This window comes from Parambassis ranga, chromosome 16 (genome assembly GCF_900634625.1).
Source record: "Parambassis ranga chromosome 16, fParRan2.1, whole genome shotgun sequence".
Taxonomy (NCBI): domain Eukaryota; kingdom Metazoa; phylum Chordata; class Actinopteri; family Ambassidae; genus Parambassis; species Parambassis ranga.
Window position 1 is genome coordinate 8,424,054 of NC_041036.1, and position 18,535 is coordinate 8,442,588.

The following is an 18,535-nucleotide window of genomic DNA, read 5'->3' on the forward strand; positions in this document are numbered from 1 at the left end:
CTTCAGCACTATACTAAATAAACGGCCATCTGCCGTTGTGATACATTTTCCTCAGACCTTTTAAAGCTATTCTTGGGTTAAAAAGCACCACTGATCTTCCCATAAAGCACTTTCGCCCTCTTATTTGTGCTCAGCTCTTCTTACTGCTCTGGATTCCATCCATTCCCAGGAAGTTTGCACATACTCACAGTAAGAACAAAGGGCTGTCAATCAGTCCCCCTCCGGCAGTTTCATAGTCGTTAGCCAGTCGTTAGACACACCTGGCCCAGTCAGCCAGAACATCACAGGTAAGTATGGAAACATTTAGTGCTATTGTTTGTAAGTTTTTTTAAAGTTTTACCCAGACCCACCCACATAGGTCTGTAACCACATATAAACCATGTTTCCCCACCAAACAGTTAGAACTGATGAAGCTGCTTGGATGAGCAGCGAAACGTCTTCTAGAAAACTCTACAAGTCCAGATGCCTTGCTTCAATCTTCTCTACGTATGATGACCTGGATGACTGAGAATCTTCATCAACATCTTACTGCTCCAAACATTCCTTACACAGCTACCCACCCCACCCCCACCCTTGGGTGTAGCTGTATGTCTCAGGAGGCCTTTGACACTTCCATTTGAAGATAAGTGATGTCAAGCTTGTTCCAGCTGTACAGTCTGTCTCGGTGATGCCTCGGGGCTGGAGTGGGACTCCACAGATCACATGGGAGCACACACACACACGAGCTGAGGGTGTGGGATGTTTTTATTCCAGTGTAGTCAGCATCATAATCACAGGATTGCATTTCATACACAAAAATATGAGAAGCTGTTTATTCATGTCACTGCTCTTCCATCCAGTAAACTAAATGCCACCTTCCAGGAAATTATATGCATGCTAATACATTAAATAAAGTGCAGTGACATGCTTTTTCTTTAAACAGACACCCACAATCCCACCCGTATAGCATTAGTACAGTGTAGCTCTATAGTGTACACTTCTGTATATAATCTTTTATTTGAATATGACATAAGCTGTCATATAAATAAGGTATGATTCTTCCATTTTTCCTCCTCCATGTTGGCTCTTCTTATAAAAAATAAATCCCCAGTAACTACCTGGGGTAGACCTAAAAGCAGTTTGTGTTTAAAAAAAGGAAAATAAGTCTCACCAGCTCCTCTCAGCCATCCTAACTGGAGCTGGTGAGACGATGTATCTGCAGAAGCAGCTGGTAGTGGTCAGAGGTCCTGTAGGAGCAGTTGGGTGTAGGATGTGTAGATATCTACCCCAGGCCAACCAAGATAAAAGACTTCGTTCCCTGACAGAACCTGACCCCTGGAGGCATTAAAAAGTCGCCTTTTGACCTTAGGATACCTAAGTAGGAAGCTTACAATGTCTCTCTGTGTGTGTTATATATGAACACATTCACATATTCCTCCATTCTTCACTTTCTCTCAAAGGCATCCACTTTTTACCTTTGGCCAGGCCACTAAATCAGTGCATGCCATTTTATGAGTTTGGGGTTCACTGTATTGCATGTGTTCTTTCACTCAGTAGCCTATATGGAAGGAATGTGCTCTCTGCGTTCCAAAGATGACTGAGCAGAGCTGAACAGCCTCCTGTTAAGCTGTGTCCAGTCTAATCAGCTGAAGTCAAGCTGAGTGAGGTGAACTCATTTTACAATTATATACACAAGGAGAGAAGTTGAGACAGCTGAGCTATACACACTCCGTCACTGAGTTCTCTGTGGTTTATTCAATGTATTTTGAACCCAATAATGCATTTATTTGTGAAAGAGGTTTAATAAATTCCTATGTTGCCAAAAAAGGCCATTATTATGTGGTTGTAAATTTGACATGTTTGGACAAAACAAAATCTTCAGGCAAAATGAATTGCCTGATTTCACAGCGAATGACTTCCTGAGCCCAAAGGCTGAGACTGGGGTCAAATTTTTTGAGGCGGTTACAATCATAGGTGCCCTCGTGGTCGTGTAAGTGCATTGTAAAATATTCTGGCTGACGTGGGACTCGTTTACCATGTGAGGCACATCTGGCGCATCTGGTTACGGACTTGTCTCCACACCTGTCAAGAACATATAGGAGAATCTTGTTGGGGATAGCTATAACTTTGACATTTTTCTAAACCTAACAAAATTACAGCTGAAAATCAATGTACAGTGACATACTGTGAGCGAGGTTTACAGTCATAGAAAACCTTTGCTTCTGTTCAAATGTGGTTCTTGACCAGCCTGACTGGTACACTGCAAGAGTGTATGCTGAATGCCCTGCTATAAATAATGCCACTATACTATTTAGAAAGTTGTCCCATTTAGGTAAATGTTGGAATATATATATATGTATGTATAGAGAGAGAGAGCAGGGAATGCTTCTCTGAAATACACACAGACCAGATAACAGACAGCTTGCAAGGCAGAGACAGACAGGTAACCAGACTAACAGGCAGGCAAGTTTAAGAAAAACATTCCAACTGACATCTTTATGTAGGGCATGTTTGGAAGTGTCACTCACAAGACAGTTATTTATATCGGTTTTGGCCTATATACAGTATAAGAGGTTAAAAGTTTGGCCTCTAATAGGAAAAGACAACAGAATGTATTACCTGGAAAAGTTTGACCATGTATTGCTGCTAGCCACTGATCTATAAACATTGAAGCACTTCCTCCAGCATCTATCGTTTCAGTTCAGGCTTTACTTTAAATACCCAAGGTTTGAGCTGATCACTTCACTTTTGGCCACTTTTTCTTGGAAGTTGAGTTGCAGTGCAGAGATGAGTAGAGTATGTTGTAATCCCTCTAACATACTTAACACTCCGGAGGTTAAATCATGTCAATTTAACAGCATTAGTGGTACTATACACCCAGGATGTGTTACACACATGCATACATGCAAACACACTGTTGATTATTTGTGTCTAAGGCTGCAGTGTCTTATAGCACACTGCTATTACAGTCTGGTGGACTGGTGGAGTTAATATTATTTAGAAAGCAGCTGGAAACATTGAGCATCATAGTTTTTTTTATTATTTTCTCATCATAACTTCTCTAACAAAGAGGAATTTGCTTCAGTACCAGGGAATATACATTTATTGCCTTTTAGGACCATAAAATCTCACGTTTTAGATCCTGTATCTGTAAAGGCAATTCTGTTCAGGGCTTGCATCAGTCATGCCTGGCAGTAGTTCACTGTGTATTTGTGATATTGACCAGACATTTACACAGGTTTGACCTATTAAACTGTCTCTGACATTTAGCACCTCTGGATATATACAGTGCATCCGGAAAGCATTCACAGCGCTTTACTTTTTCCACATTTTGTCATGTTACAGCCCTTATTCCAAATTGTATTAAATTAATATCTTACCTCAAAATTTTACACACAATACCCCAGGACAATGTTGCAAAAAAATTGACATTTTTTAATTTATTAAAAATAGAAAACTAAGAAATCATAAGTATTCACAGCCTTTGCTTAATACTTTGTTGATCCACCTTTGGCAGCAATTACAGCCTCAAGTCTTTTTGAATATGATGCCACAAGCTTAGCACACCTATCTTTAGGCAGTTTTGCCCATTCTTCTTTGCAGTAATTCTCAAGCTCCATCAGGTTGGATGGGAGACATCTGTGCACAGCCATTTTCAGGTTTCTGCAGAAACGTTCAATCGGATTCAAGTCTGGACTCCGGCTGGGCCACTCCAGGACATTCACAGAGTGGTTCTGAAGCCAATCCTTTGAGATCTTCTTGGCTGTGTGGTTTGGGTCATTGTCCTGCTGAAAAAAGAACCTTCGCCCCCAGTCTGAGGTCATGAGCGCTCGGGAGCAGGTTTTCATCCAGGATATCTCTGTATATTGCTGAATTCATTTTTCCTTCTATCCTGACTAGTCTGCCCATTCCTGCTGCTGAAAAACATCCCCATAGCATGATGCTGCCACCACCATGCTTCACTGTAGGGATGGTATTGGCCTGGTGATGAGTGGTGCCTAGTTTCCTCAAAACATGATGCCTGGCATTCACACCAATGAGTTCAATCTTTGTCTCATCAGACCACTCTTCGTCTGACCACTCTACCATACAGGCCTGATTGATGGATTGCTGCAGAGATGGTTATCCTTCTGGAAGGCTGTCCTCTCTCCACAGAAGAACGCTGGAACTCTGACAGAGTGACCATCGGGTTCTTGGTCACCTCCCTGACTAAGGCCCTTCTCCCCCGATCGCTCAGTTTAGACAGCCGGCCAACTTCAGGAGGAGTCCTGGTGGTTCCAAACGTCTTCCATTTATGAGTTATGGAGGCCACTGTGCTCATAGGGACCTTCAAAGCAGCAGAAATTTTTCTGTATCCTTCCCCAGATTTGTGCCTCAAGACAATCCTGTCTCGCAGGTCTACAGACAATTCCTTTGACTTCATGCTTGGTGTTTGTGTGTGCCTTTCCAAATCATGTCCAATCAACTGAATTTACCGCAGGTGGACTCCAATTAAGCTGTAGAAACATCTCAAGGATGATCAGTGGAAAAAGAAGGCAACTGAGCTCAATTTGAGCTTCATTGCAAAGGCTGTGAATACTTATGTAAATGCGATTTCTTTTACTAATTTTGCAAATTGTCATAATGGGGTATTGTGTGTAGAATTATGAGGTGACAGATTGATTGAATACAATTTTGAATGAGGCTGTAACATGACAAGATGTGGAAAAAGTGAAGCGCTGTGAATACTTTCCGGATGCACTGTATATATCCAGAGGTGCTAAATGTCAGAGACAGTTTAATAGTATATAATAATAATAGTTTAATAGTGTGTATATATATATATATATATATATATATATATATATATATATATATATATATATATATATATATATATATATATATATATATATATATATACACATATATATATATATATATAAAGACGAAGCTAATGCTACATGAGGCTCAGTGTTAAACCATCTACATCAGAGATATATTTTCCCATAGAAGTGTCACATGGAGCTTTGAGACTTGAGAATGAACATTCCTCTTTTACATATTTGCATTGGTTTCTTTCACATTTTCTTTGTATGTTATCAAGAATGTTGGATGGATGTAGTGGTATAAGAGCAGAACACCTTCTGAGGCATATTGTTGGTTTCACAACGGACAGGTTTCACAAAAGACATTATAAGAAGCTTGCGTTTGAAGTCCACAAGCCAGAATCCCCCCTCCTCATGCAAGTCTGTGCAAAAATCACTTTAATTAGTCCAGATGCAGTCACCTCACTGCTGGGTACAGCCTCTGTACCCCAAAGTCCCCCCATTCTAGTGCAAACGATAATTGCACTGTCAAGGTCAGAGATGGTTAAGTTTCAGTGTACTGTTCAAGTGGAAGGGCCTGAATCAAAGGGCTCTGAGAGGGTCTAATCCCCACGCTGGAATGGCTTTGATTGTATCAGGGAGCAATTAAGCATAGGTGCGTGTACGTTTGGTCAATATATCAGTCACTGAGAGTTGCCGTGGCACATGTGAGCACTTTAAAACTTGGGTTGTTAGGTATTTTAATGCTACACGGAACGCCTGAGCTTTGTCCCATGTTTTATCACGCACTGTGGAAACAGCTCACAAGTTACACCTGAGATGTTGAAAGGCCCAGTATAGCTTTAAATCTATAGGATTAAATGTTTAATGTTTAATCCCCACAAAAGGAAAGTGGCTGTTTTGATAAAGACTTAAGCGTTAGTGAGGCATTTTGTTTAATGCTTATTTCTTTCCTTCTTACACAATCTCATGACTTAGCGCCGCAGATAGTCAGCAACTTCACAGCGCCTAATGAGGGGCTTCGTGGAGGGTTCATAGGCTGGTGCTAATTTGTTTCGTTTATTGTTATAAACTGTGTGTCTGTAAATAATGTGTAAATGACAAGTTGTCCTTGCTTACCAGCTGACCTGACCACACACAAAATGACACGGTAACACGCTCACATGCACATACTGTATACGCACTCATTACCCATTCAACAGTCTTGGTAACGCCAAGCTCTTTGTGTAGAAGCCATTCATGCTTTGGTCATTATTTGCGAGCCCAATTCTGTAAAGTAAAAAAAAAACTTTTCTCATTTTTAGGTCTTCAGAAAATGTACAACAGCTTTGTTATGTCTCCTCATTTGACCAAATTTATCCTCCTTATTAAAAATTATATAGGGGAGTCTGAAATGTTAAACCTTGTGTGATAAAGGTGGTTGGTTCTTGAGGCAGAACCTCTAAACTACATAACTACACACCCACCTTCAAGCACACCACAGGAATGAGGCTGTGAGGAAAAAAAGAAAAAAACTCACAGCAAAAGTCTGAGTAGAGCTATGGAAGACTTAAAGGTTCTAACATTACTACAAATATCAAGCAACTGCTCACAGTAAATTCTACTCATAACTATTTTATTTAATTTAGCACTACAATCAAAGGGCTAACTTCATCAGATGTTATCTAATCTAGAGCCACCTCATGCTGTGATTGGCCAAATAATTTAAGAGCTCAAAACCATGCATTTCTTAAAGAAGACAGCGGATGCTATGAAGTCTTAAGCTAAGTTAAGGAAACGGCTGATTTTCTTGTGCCACATTTGTCAGAAAGTGTTGCAGTGTTTGTATCGCTGCACACTTAATTACTAAAAATGGCAAAAAGTACAACTTAAACTTATCATAGACCCTGAACACCTCCAAAAAAAGACCCTACTCAGACCCTAATGTGCAGCTCTCTGTATGAAAACATCCACACACACACATACAGTGCACATATGCATGGACAAACATGTGTACACATACAAACACTATACTGCCGCAAGGGCAGCCGGCTCTCCACCGCTAATGCAAACACAAGATAATATTAGCATTCTATAAAATGGCAGGTCATATTTTTAAAGTACGGACTGGGGGTCATGAACTGCTGCATAAAAGACTGTCACAGTTGTGAGTCCAAGTTGCTTTGCTCCAAATATACCCTGGGATCTAACTTCAGGCCTGGATATGTGCCTGCAGGGTATTTTTGGGTCAATGTTTACAGGTTTTTGTTCAGTGGCAGCAGGGCCAAGAGGTTAGGAGGATACCCACTTTAAGAAGTTCAAATAGACTGAAGTCCACATTGTTGAATTAATGGTTATTTTGACCAAAGATGGCCGAGAGGGAGGCTTCTCAGAACAGGAGAACATATTTAAGTCCCCCAGAGTGCAATATCTCTTGCAGCACTTGCATGTCAACAAAGATCACACCTAAGCAGATTGTTGAGGTGTTTATTCACATGACACTGAAACTTGGTGAGAAGTTTAAACCCACGTTTGCTGGCAGTCCTTATAATCTTCAGGTTCCATAGTAGACTGTTGAATAATAAGCGCAAGCTGCAAACCGTCTTAGTGCAAGATCAAATCAGCTCATTTTTCATCCAAATAAGACATAATGGATTATCTTGGCTCCAGCAGGTGCACTTTATCCTCAGCAGTAAACCCAACACCACAAATCACTGCAGAACTCCCGCATTTAAGTGTGTAATGTCAAGTCATTAGATTTTATTTGAGTGAGCCATCCTTACCTTACTGGAAAGCTGGGTTTACTCTCTGCCTTGTTTGCACAATATCACTCACTTAAAGTAGTTTTTTAAGTATTTCACAAGACTATGGCAAAACCAGAGATGCATAAATGCTGCGAATATGGTTCAGTTATTTTTACAAACCAACCACTGTTCTCTCCTCGTTGCATGTGGATGTTGTTTACTGCAGGCCTATGTGGGTTAAGAAGTGCTCTGTGCTATATCTGTCTTCTCAGAACTTAGACTTCATCTTCCTTTCCTGCTGTCATCCTCCTCACCTTTCTTCCTCCTTTTCTCTCTTTGTCCTCCTCCTCCTACTTCCTTGGTAGTTTCCCCACTAACCTCCATTTATCTGCTCTTTTTTGTCCTCTGCAGGTTCTGCTCTGTCCATTTTACATCTGACCAGCTACACCAATTGCACAAAAGAGCTTAGAAACACTAACCATGGCTGTGGCCAGATGTCCGGATTATTTCCTTCATCACCCAAATTATCAGGTAAGTGGCAATTTCCGTTTGAAAGTGTGTATTACTAATGCAAGAATAGTGGATCATAGTGTTCAGTGTTGGACCTGTGTATGCACAGGGCGTGGCTGACATGCACATGAAACTCTTTGAAACTTGACCACTGTCCTTGTGCAAACAAATAACCTTAACAGTTTAACAAAAATACTAATACTAATAATAAACCATCCAAGAGGTACTACTATATTTGATTTGTTTACACGCCAAGGGTTTAATTATGAGCCTGTCATCATCAGCCCTTACACACAAAGGATACATCCTTACGAGTAAATATGTTTTAAAAGAGCAGCTCCATCTGAAATAGCTTGAAAGATTTACGTGCCTCTTGCATGTGCAGGTACTTGCTTTATACATTTACTGACTTTTTTAAAATATGTTCATGATGTAATATCATAAACTGTATAATCGGTGATGTTTAGAATTTCTTATTAATGAGACAGTGTAGCTTGGATAGCAGTCATGACCCTAATGTAGCAAACCTTAAGCATTTTAAATGAAAGTGTGCACATAGCCATGATGTTTTAATTCATTGTTTAATTGAGCGTATTTCCCTTTAAATTTGCAACCTATATTTAAAGTTATAAGTCACAAAAACATTTCCAATCTCATTAACAGCATCTGTCTGATCACTTGTCATGCTGACATGAAATGTAGGATGGATATTGTAAACGATCCTGTTGTGCCAATAAGCATGATCAATGCCAGTGCAAATATGTCAAAAGTACTTCAGAAACTTTAATACCAGTAACATTTCAGTGTTAATCCTGATTCGCTGTTAAAGAGTCATCACTGTTGGTTATATACATTCTGCATGCTCTGAGTTCAGAGACCTGTAAACATCAGCTGGACACACTTAACTATTGGTTTTAGGTTTATCAGATTATTCGTCCCAGCCTGACCAGAGCAAAAGGCTTCCAGACATTCAGATAAGGGCAGTAGCACTATTAGCCCGATCAGAATCTGTTGTCTGCTCGTCATCTGGGTCACGCCTTTATTTGTGACCTTTGAACTAGAGGATAGAGAGTTCAGTCGGCCAGAGTCTCCCTGATTTCCACTTCTTAAAGACACAGAAACTAATGATTTGCATGTGTTTGCTATGTGCTTGTGTCTTTGTGTTTACACAGCTGCTGGGGGATAGTTATTGTTCTGCCTTATTGCGTATATATTGCTTTTTTTATTTTTACAATATATAGATTTAATAATGGATGAGTTATTTAAGAAGCATGTGCAACAAAAAATAAATCTAGAGAGAATCGAATGTTGAGCCACATACAATAATAAAAACGCAGAGCACTATATGCAGCTCAGTGTGAATGCCGGTCTTCTCTTTGCTTCTCTTGGACATGACTATGTCAGCGTTCACAGACACGTGTGTGCTACTGTTCTCTCAGGCACACCTCTACGAGCTAAACATCTGTCCTGTCACGTAGATACATTCCACTGATTATTTAACAGACTATTTAATTACTGGACACTGTAAAGCTTCAGTATCTGAGTTTATACAGGTCCTGTGTGAAGGAGGCACAGTATGAACATCAATGTACACATTCAAATACACACGCACAGAGGGCTGTTTGCAGACCATTCAGCTGTAACAGATGTACCTTGACTTGCTGAATGAGAAAACTCATTCACTGTGAAATTCCTGGGTTATGGAAGATTTACCCTGATAAAACTGCCCCGGCACTTCAAAACAGATTCAACTGAAGATAACATTCATGCTAAAGTCAAGGGATTATATCACCACTTCAATCTCGTTTCAGTTGTGTAATCATTACCGGTAAATAAATGATGTGTGAGTGTGGTGTGCAAATAAAAGGTAAAAAAAATCTGATGAGGGTAAAGATCGAAGAAGTGGTTCTCATCTGGGTCTGACTGCAGCGACAGCTGAGTTTCTACAGTATAAACAAATAGATAAACACAGCACCATGAGCAGACATTCGTGTGACTTCCTGATCTCATTGTGGTTAATTATGTAAGCAGGGATTTCCACTTGCTGCTTGTGTTCATGTATGCTGTCACAGGACTATACCAGTTAGCCATTGTCAGAAGGAATAGATGGCCTGAAGTTAGCCTTTGTTTCCACATAACCATGCTTTCTGAGAATATGCAGCCCTTTAGGTAAATCTGTAGTGTGCCTGGGATGTGCCAAGTCTTCTTTTAGACATTGTGGCCAGGACAGGCTTTCACTGTATGTAAGAGAGAGAAGGAGCAGTATATTACATTATAGGCAGGCCTGTTAGAGTTGTTCAGAATCAGAATCAGAATCAGAATCATGTTTATTGCCATGTAAGTGAAGGGGGTTCACATTACTAGGAATTTGCCTTAGTGATTGGTGCATACAAAGAACATATGACAATTAACATGCAATAAGATAAAAACTAAGATAAAATTAAGTAAATAAACTAAAGTAAGGCTAAATTTACATGACAGACATGGCATAAGAGACATACAATGAACAGAACATAAAATACTGTGCAGATGAAATGGTAAACATAGACCCTTATATGATCGAATGGAACAGTGTAATAATGTAATAATGTAACAGGTACCACATGAATCGGTAAGGTGGTACTCGTTTGCAAGTAGTGCAAGATGGTGTAAACAGTGCAAATAGTCGTCATTGTGCAGTGACTATACTAAAGTGACCTTCTGAAGACAGTGCAGAGCAGTGCATTAATTACAGTTTAACAGTCCAACAGCAGAGGGGAAGAAGCTGTTCTTGTGGCGTGAGGTTCTGGTCCGAATGGACCGTAACCTCCTGCCTGAGGGGAGTGGCTCAAAGAGTCCGTGTCCAGGGTGAGAAGGGTCAGCTGTGATCCGACCTGCACGCCTCAGAGTCCTGGAGACGCACAGGTCCTCGATAGATGGCAGGCTGCAGCCGATCACCTTCTCAGCAGAGCGCACAACACGCTGCAGTCTGTGCCTGTCCCTGGCAGTGGCCCCAGCGTACCACACTGTGATGGAGGAGGTGAGGATGGACTCAATGATGGCCGTGTAGAACTGAACCATCATCCTGGCTGGCACCTTGAGTTTCCTCAGCTGCCGCAGGAAGTACATCCTCTGCTGGGCCTTTTTGATGAGGGAGCTGATGGTGAGCTCCCACTTGAGGTCCTGGGTGATGGTGGTACCCAGGAAGCGGAAAGAGTCCACTGTGGAGATGGAGGTGTCTGTCAGGGTGAGGGGGGTGATGGAGCTGGCACTTTCCGAAAGTCTACTGTCATCTCCACTGTCTTCTGGGCATTCAGCTCCAGGTTGTTGTCAGCACACCAGGACACCAGACGGTCCACCTCCATCCTGTAGGCAGACTCATCCCCGTCTGAGATGAGTCCAATGAGGGTGGTGTCGTCAGCAAACTTAATCAGCTTGACAGACTGGTGGCTGGAGGTGCAGCAGTTGGTGTACAGGGAGAAGAGCAGAGGGGAAAGTACACAGCCTTGGGGGGTACCGGTGCTGATGGTCCTTGTTTCCGAGACATTCGTCCCCAGCCTCACATGCTGTCTCCTGTCTGTCAGGAAGTCAGTGATCCACCAGCAGATGGAGTCTGGAACATGCAGCAGGGACAGCTTGTCTTGGAGGAGAGCTGGGCGGATTGTGTTGAAAGCAGAGCTGAAGTCCACAAACAGGATCCTAGCATAGGTTCCCGGGGAGTCCAGATGCTGCAGGATGTAGTGAAGAGCCAGGTTGACAGCATCGTCCACAGATCTGTTAGCTCTGTAGGCGAACTGCAGGGGGTCCAGGAGGGGGGCTGTGATGGTCTTGAGGTGGGACAGTACCAGGCGCTCAAAGGACTTCATGACTACAGACGTCAGTGCCACAGGTCTGTAGTCATTAAGACCAGTGATCCTTGGTTTCTTGGGAACTGGAACAATGGTGGAGGATTTGAAGCAGGCTGGCACATGGCATGACTCCAGAGAGGTGTTAAAGATGTCTGTGAGCACTGGAGTCAGCTCATCTGCACAGTGTCTTAGGGAGGAGGGGGACACACCATCAGGTCCAGGAGCCTTGCGGGGGTTCAGTCTCCTGAACAGCCTGTTAACATCCTCCTCCAGGATTGAGAGGGCAGCTGAGGAGGAGGAGGAGGGGGGCAAGGAGGACTCTGATGGGGTATCTATGTTGAAAGATGTTCAGCTATATTTTACTTTATTTATTTTTACTATGTTTGTTTAACCTGCAGATCCCCGGTCTAGTGGTAGGGTAGGTGGAATGGCATTATTTGTTGAAGCCAATGCTCTTAGGCTATTGTTAGTTGTTCTATATGGCTACATTTCAGGATTATTTATGGCAAGCCCAGGGATCAGTTATTCCTCTTTTACTTGGATTGACCCTCACCTTGTAAGAATCCTCAATGGTGCAAATTACTCAGTTGCCAAACAATGCAGTAAAAAAAAATAAACTCAGCACCCCTGGAGAAAAATATGACTTTGCCTGTACAGCACTGTGTCCACTGCCATGAGCCAACATGAAAAGGTTTTGTTATGGATCCAGTTACTCCTATCTGTTACTCCTTTAGCCAAAAGCTTTTCAGTACGTCTTGATGCATAGTCAATCCCTGGTCATAACATTTAACCCTAGTCTGACCTTTTCTAAAAGTGTAGCTTTGACATGTGTCTCAGTGTTTTTTTCCCCTTGTTTGAGGCCCAGCCTCCAGACATTTGTGTCTGTCCTGCTCTCAGTGCCTTAACCTTGTCTCTAGCCTTCTGTTGACCCCTTTTAAAAGGCTGAACCCTCAGCCTCCTGACTGCTATGCGGAGTTCTTTTCAACTTCATCAGTATAAAAGGGCCCTTATATGCTCCTTGTCAAAACTTGGCCTACCCTCAGACCTGTTTTGACCCCTCTTTAAAGACTTAAGCAACAGGCGTGTGTGTATGTGCCTTTGCTTTTGTTTCCCTGTGTTAAAAATGTGAGTGTGTGAAAGTCTTAAAAAATACTCTTGGTAGTCTGAACTTTAGAGGCTACAACACACCTATAACCAAATGCAGTCTCTGGAATGGCTGAGAATTATGCAAAATAGCCAGTATCTATAGGTTTGAACCTATAGAGGCTATAGAGGAATCAAAGGCACAAAAGTCTGGGTTTTGTTTTTTTTGCTGGTAGATGCACAAAAGAGACCAAGGTGTGCTTTTAGAGTCTTTTGGTGTGTATGTTAAGTCATTTACTTCCAGACAGACATGCAAAACAGCATTCAAGACCAGTATATGGTGTGAAAGAGTCTTTACATTTTTGCTCAGTAGAGCTCAACCATGGCCGTCCTGTCCTGAATGCACACACACACACACACCAACTTCGTGCTGTACCATCCCACTAACCAAACAGTGTCCCGGTGCTGTTTGGGTGACTGGGTAGGGATCAGTCACAGTCTGGTAGCTGGACCCCCAGACGGTGTGCACTGATGACGGGGTCGTCTATGTTACAGGAACCAATGGAATGATGTGGTGGTTATTTTATTGTTTTTTTTTTGTTTTTTTTTTTTTAATTCAAAAGCAGGTTAGTCCCATTAAGACCCAAAATCTCCTCCATCCACAAAGACAGCTGGAATTCAAGACAAAGACAAAGACGGAACAATGCAATGCAATGATTGGATGCGGTTGGGTTAGTTGGTATTGAAGAGGGGTTGTGGGGGGGTGGTGGACGAAGCCATATGCTGAAGATGTGCAATCAGTTATATTCTGGTTCAGAGGGGACATAGGTAGTAAAGTGTAGAGTTTACAGCAGGTCTCTAACACTGCAGACTTTGGGCTATAAATATCCAATCTGTTTTAATTCAAAGATTAGAGACATCAGGGTGGAATTCTTCTTCGAGCTTTATTTTCACAGTGAGTCCATTATTTTTAAATTTAGTAAATACTTTTTAAGTGTCACAATTTGACCTCTGAGAATTAATACTTCTGTATTCAAAGTTGTATTTGCACACAAAAAAATCAGGAGCTCACAAAGTACAACAGTACAACATTCTAGTAACAAGTCTTTGTAATCTAATATCTCTGGAGGCAGCCAACAAAACTCTCGACAAAACACAAAAAGTATCCATTGTAGAAAATCAGATGGAATAGTAGTACAGAAAAAACTTCAGCTCTGCCTGCATCGTCTGTCACTGCTCTAAATGAGGCAGAACAAGCAACCACAGCAGCTTTTATTACAGCATCAGAGGAGGTCGGCTGCGTAAGACGCAGACACACAGTCAGTTGTGATGTTTTTCTGAACACAGCAGTCCACCCCAGTACGTTCTGTTCCCACTCCTGCTGTTAGGACGCACGCACGCACACACACACACACACACACACACACACACACACACACACACACACACACACACACACACACACACACACACACACACACACACACACACACACACACACACACACACACACACAAACCACACACGAGTTTCTGAAACAAATCAACATCAAATATTGTTATAAAATTATAAGATAGAAACATAGCTAGTCTTTTGCTGTGTCTTTTGTATGGAATAGCTTGATGTTGTTTTGAGGCTGTGTGAAAGGTCAAACCAGGACACCGGTGGTTGAACGGTCTCATAACTGATTTTGTCTGTGCTCGGATAAGCACCTGACCGTGTTCACACATGGCTTATAGGATGGCACATAGTTTTTACAGTGTGGAAAAAGTAAAGGTTATACTGCTAATGTTTTTTCTAATTTGTTGTCTAATTTTTTTTTTGTATTCAATTCACTGTTCATGTTGGTTTTTGCTTGTTATTGTATTCATAAAACTTTAGATGCAGCTATAATTCTAAATGCATTTTACAGATGCGATGTAAATCTAGTTAAAATATAGTCAATTAGTAAATACACTACTAATGTGGGTGTTAAAATACTACATCTTATTGTGCTTATAGTGTTCGTTTTTAAGAAATTAAAAACTCAAATCAAGCCTTGGTTCCAGATGAGTTGAACGTTGTTTTCAGCGAAAATGTACTTTGTTTGTCCCTGTAATAAAGTTTCCACTTGGGTAACATGATTGTTTTTTTTCTTTTTTTTTCTTTTTGCTTCTTGCTTCTGTCTCCCTCAGCAGGACAATATAGACCGGTCCACCAATCACAGACAGGCTGACCTCATTGGTCCCGGCTTCCAGCAATCAGCCAGTCAGAGTTCTCCTAACCATCAAGGTTGGTGTAAGCCCACCAGTGTGTGTGTGTGTCTGTGTGGTTGCTTGTGCACAAATGCTTTAGACATGCTAATATGTTAGCACTGTATCACATAGACTCATATTAGATTTTACAGGCTTGTCATGTTTTTTTTGCACATATGCAACACATTTGTCATTAATTTGTGTACATTAGCGAATAATAAAAGGCCATGAACATTCTTGGAGTATTCAGTACAGTGTGAAGGTGTTTGCTGTTGATGGTCTTTTTACTGGACCAGGGGTGTGTTCAAGGATATAATATATATTTGGGTCTCTTCCGCTGTAAACATTTCATCTGTTCAAAGGGCGATCTGTATGGACACAGGGTGCCATTATAATTATGCCGCCTATCTAATTGTCCCATACACGGTTCATCCATGACAATCGGAGCATGAGATTTAGGCACAATATTGGCTCAGCATGGGAGGTAAGGGTGGGTAGCCTGCGAGGCCTCAACCAGTGAATTAGAACGCTTGGCTCTGCCATGGGAAATAAATGGAGCAGAAATTACATTGTCATTTTTCAGGATCAGTCAGGACGGAGGGTACTCAGGGACTGGAGAGGCGGATGAATGGAGATGACTTTAACCTAGCAACATTTTTGTTCACACCATCTGAATAACATTATTTTCAATGGATCGCCAACGTTTTAAAGGTTTATTATGGTTCTACTGCATCATACTACTTGTCTTGACCTGCTGTGCGCTAATGATGTGAAGTTGACATCATCATTGTCTGTTCTTTAATTTGCTTTTTTAATATTTGTAATTTGAGATGTGGACCCTACAAAGACTACCTACAACGAGTATGACGTAAACTAATAGATATCCAATAAAAAGTTTTACTTTTACCACTTCAGTGTATCCCACAAGCCACACTACATGTCTTGTTGAGAGTCTGCATGTGTTAATTAAAGGTTTGGAATTTAGTGCCAGTACCTTTGGTGTTCTTAGTGGGATGATTATCCTTGCTGACGTTACTAAGCTTGTTTTCCAGTAAATTCATTATTAAATTCTAAAAGGACTTTAATAGAGCCACTAGCTAATTGCTGCGTTTGCTGTTAAGTCACAAGAGTCATAAACCTATTAATGTTCACGGGAACAGTACTGCTTTCATTTCATGGTTCGGAATGTGTTATTGAGCAGCTTATAGTGGCACTTGTCAGCCAACATTTGATGTCATGAACTAAAATCTGCTCCCCAGCATATAATCTCTCAGTTGATGTAATAATATAATATCAATTCACTATAAGGTTACAGTGTTTGGCCAAGTTTAATTCAGCCTAATCAGAATAGTCACAAGGCCACGTTGTCCTGTGCCTTGGCCTGACCCACAAGTCCTCTCTCACAGATGCGATGTCACAGGCTTGCACTGTGCAAGTGCTGTGTGCTCTTTGTTGTTTCCCTCAGCTATATTGTACATACATCTCACTCTGTTCCTTTTGTATAGCTGAGCTTATTGTAGAGTGATACAAGTTGCTCCACAGACAACATATCAGATTTGGAAATATTTAAAATCCCTCTAAGTGATATAGATGGGTTACCAGAGTGCAGATTATCCATAGTAAAGAAGGTGTGTAAAGGGCATTTCAGATACCAGCCATGAGTTTACGGCAGTGCCAAAACCTGTGCTAACATAAGAATGTGATTATGCAAAGATTATGTAGTAGTAGTAGTTCTATTGGCAAATATTACACAATGTTATGCACAAATGTGTCCGAGGAGATGAAGGTCCAGGCCTCTAAAAATCACCCAAATGGCTTGGAAGGTTTATTTATGTGCAGGACTGAGAGAAACATGCTTCACACCCTTGCTGCTAACATGGATGTGACCATTGTTGGGAGGGAGGGATGATGAAGGAGGGTGGAGGGGCATGCAGCTGCTAGGCAACAAATCCCATCAATGGTACCAATGCAGTGCAGTAATCTGATGGCGTGGCTCTGGAGGGGTTAACCAGTCAAGATTTCAGGCCTGGAAATGGAAGCTCCCACCTCCTCCAGTTATTCCAGTTATGCCTTTGTAGGGGAAGAGAGTGTGGTATGCCAAGGGCATGCACACACGCAGGCATACACTATGCAATTACTCATATACACACACTTTTACACACAAACAGCAAGTGACAGCATTTTATATGGATATATTTTAGTGTATATTTCAAATATTTACAGCAATAATGCAAGATGTCATAATGTGTGACCTCTCCAGAAGGAAACAGCAGTCAACAGTGACTGGGGAATGACTAACTTGAAGCATACAGGTGGATGTTGGTGTAGGTGTGTTGGTAAATATATGTAGTTTAGAGTCATTCACAAGCAAATTCACTAGGCAATTCTGGGCTTTGTTAAAATTTGAAACGTTTGAATTAAGATTTTTTTCACCCAAGTCAGTGGGTAAACTTATTTGAACCCACTCTCCCCTTCACATATCCTCCTCTCAGTTATGTTTTCTTCCTCTGCGTTTGGTCGTGTTTTCTTCTCTCTTCTCATGTTCATTCTGTCCTCCCATGTCTCCCTCTGACCCTCCCACACTCTCCCTCCCCATCGGGAGGCTTGGCCCTCGGTGGGTATGTGTGCTGTCACCACCAAGTATTATACCCCCCCTGTGCAGAGCCACGCTTTACAGTTTAGACTTGCTCTGTCTATACTCCCACTGATCCCTTTGAATGGGAACCCCTCTGCTGGGCCTGTATTCAGAGGCAGTTTATCCCCCCTTGTGTGTCTCTTGTGTGGGTGTGTGTTCAATGGATGTACAATATGTTCCCTTACATTCCCCTGCCCCTCCTTTTTGTTTTTAACTTGCAGGAATAAATGGAGAAAAGTGCATAAAATGTATTTCAGGGTTAAGGAGCACCATATGGATCTGGCGTCAATACAATAGTCTTGTTTTGACCGTGTCTCACTCGCTAATGATCAAAAATATTCAAAACAGCTTTTATGCAGATTTCTGGACTTGACTAGTTTACAGTTTGTTATTGCTGTTTTTAAGCGTGGCTCAAACAATAGAGTGAGCTTGGGCTACCAATTAAACTGTTTAAAAGTTTGTAGAGGAGGAGGAGGAGGAGGGTAGAGGACATGCAGTCCGCCTATGGAGAAATAAAACAACGACGAAATGAGAACAATAATGTCAGTGTTGTCCTACGATCACTTGGGGTTTTACATTTAGAACTGACTTCTATCGTGCAGTCAAGGCTGATATCTAAAACGGATCATTACATGCATAGTTCAAATGTTTATTCAGATGATCAGTTATTGCAAATTATTACAAGTTTATGAGCTACAATGCAATAAATCAGTTGATCAGGAGTAACTGTGAAGAA

At 41.4% G+C, this 18,535-nt stretch overlaps 1 protein-coding gene across 3 annotated transcripts in view; it reads left to right on the forward strand.

The window, feature by feature from the left end:
- The window catches only part of LOC114448034 (growth factor receptor-bound protein 10-like), a 55,742-nt gene that overhangs the window by 5,880 nt on the left and 31,327 nt on the right, over positions 1-18,535 (forward strand). For 2 of the 3 annotated variants that reach the window (XM_028424649.1, XM_028424650.1), the window contains exons 2-3: positions 7,922-8,041; positions 15,105-15,201. In XM_028424649.1, coding sequence (XP_028280450.1) covers positions 7,991-8,041; positions 15,105-15,201 — 148 coding nt within the window. In that variant the 5' untranslated portion in view covers positions 7,922-7,990. The remainder of the gene's footprint in view (positions 1-7,921; positions 8,042-15,104; positions 15,202-18,535) is intronic. The other variant, XM_028424651.1, reaches the window with a different exon arrangement.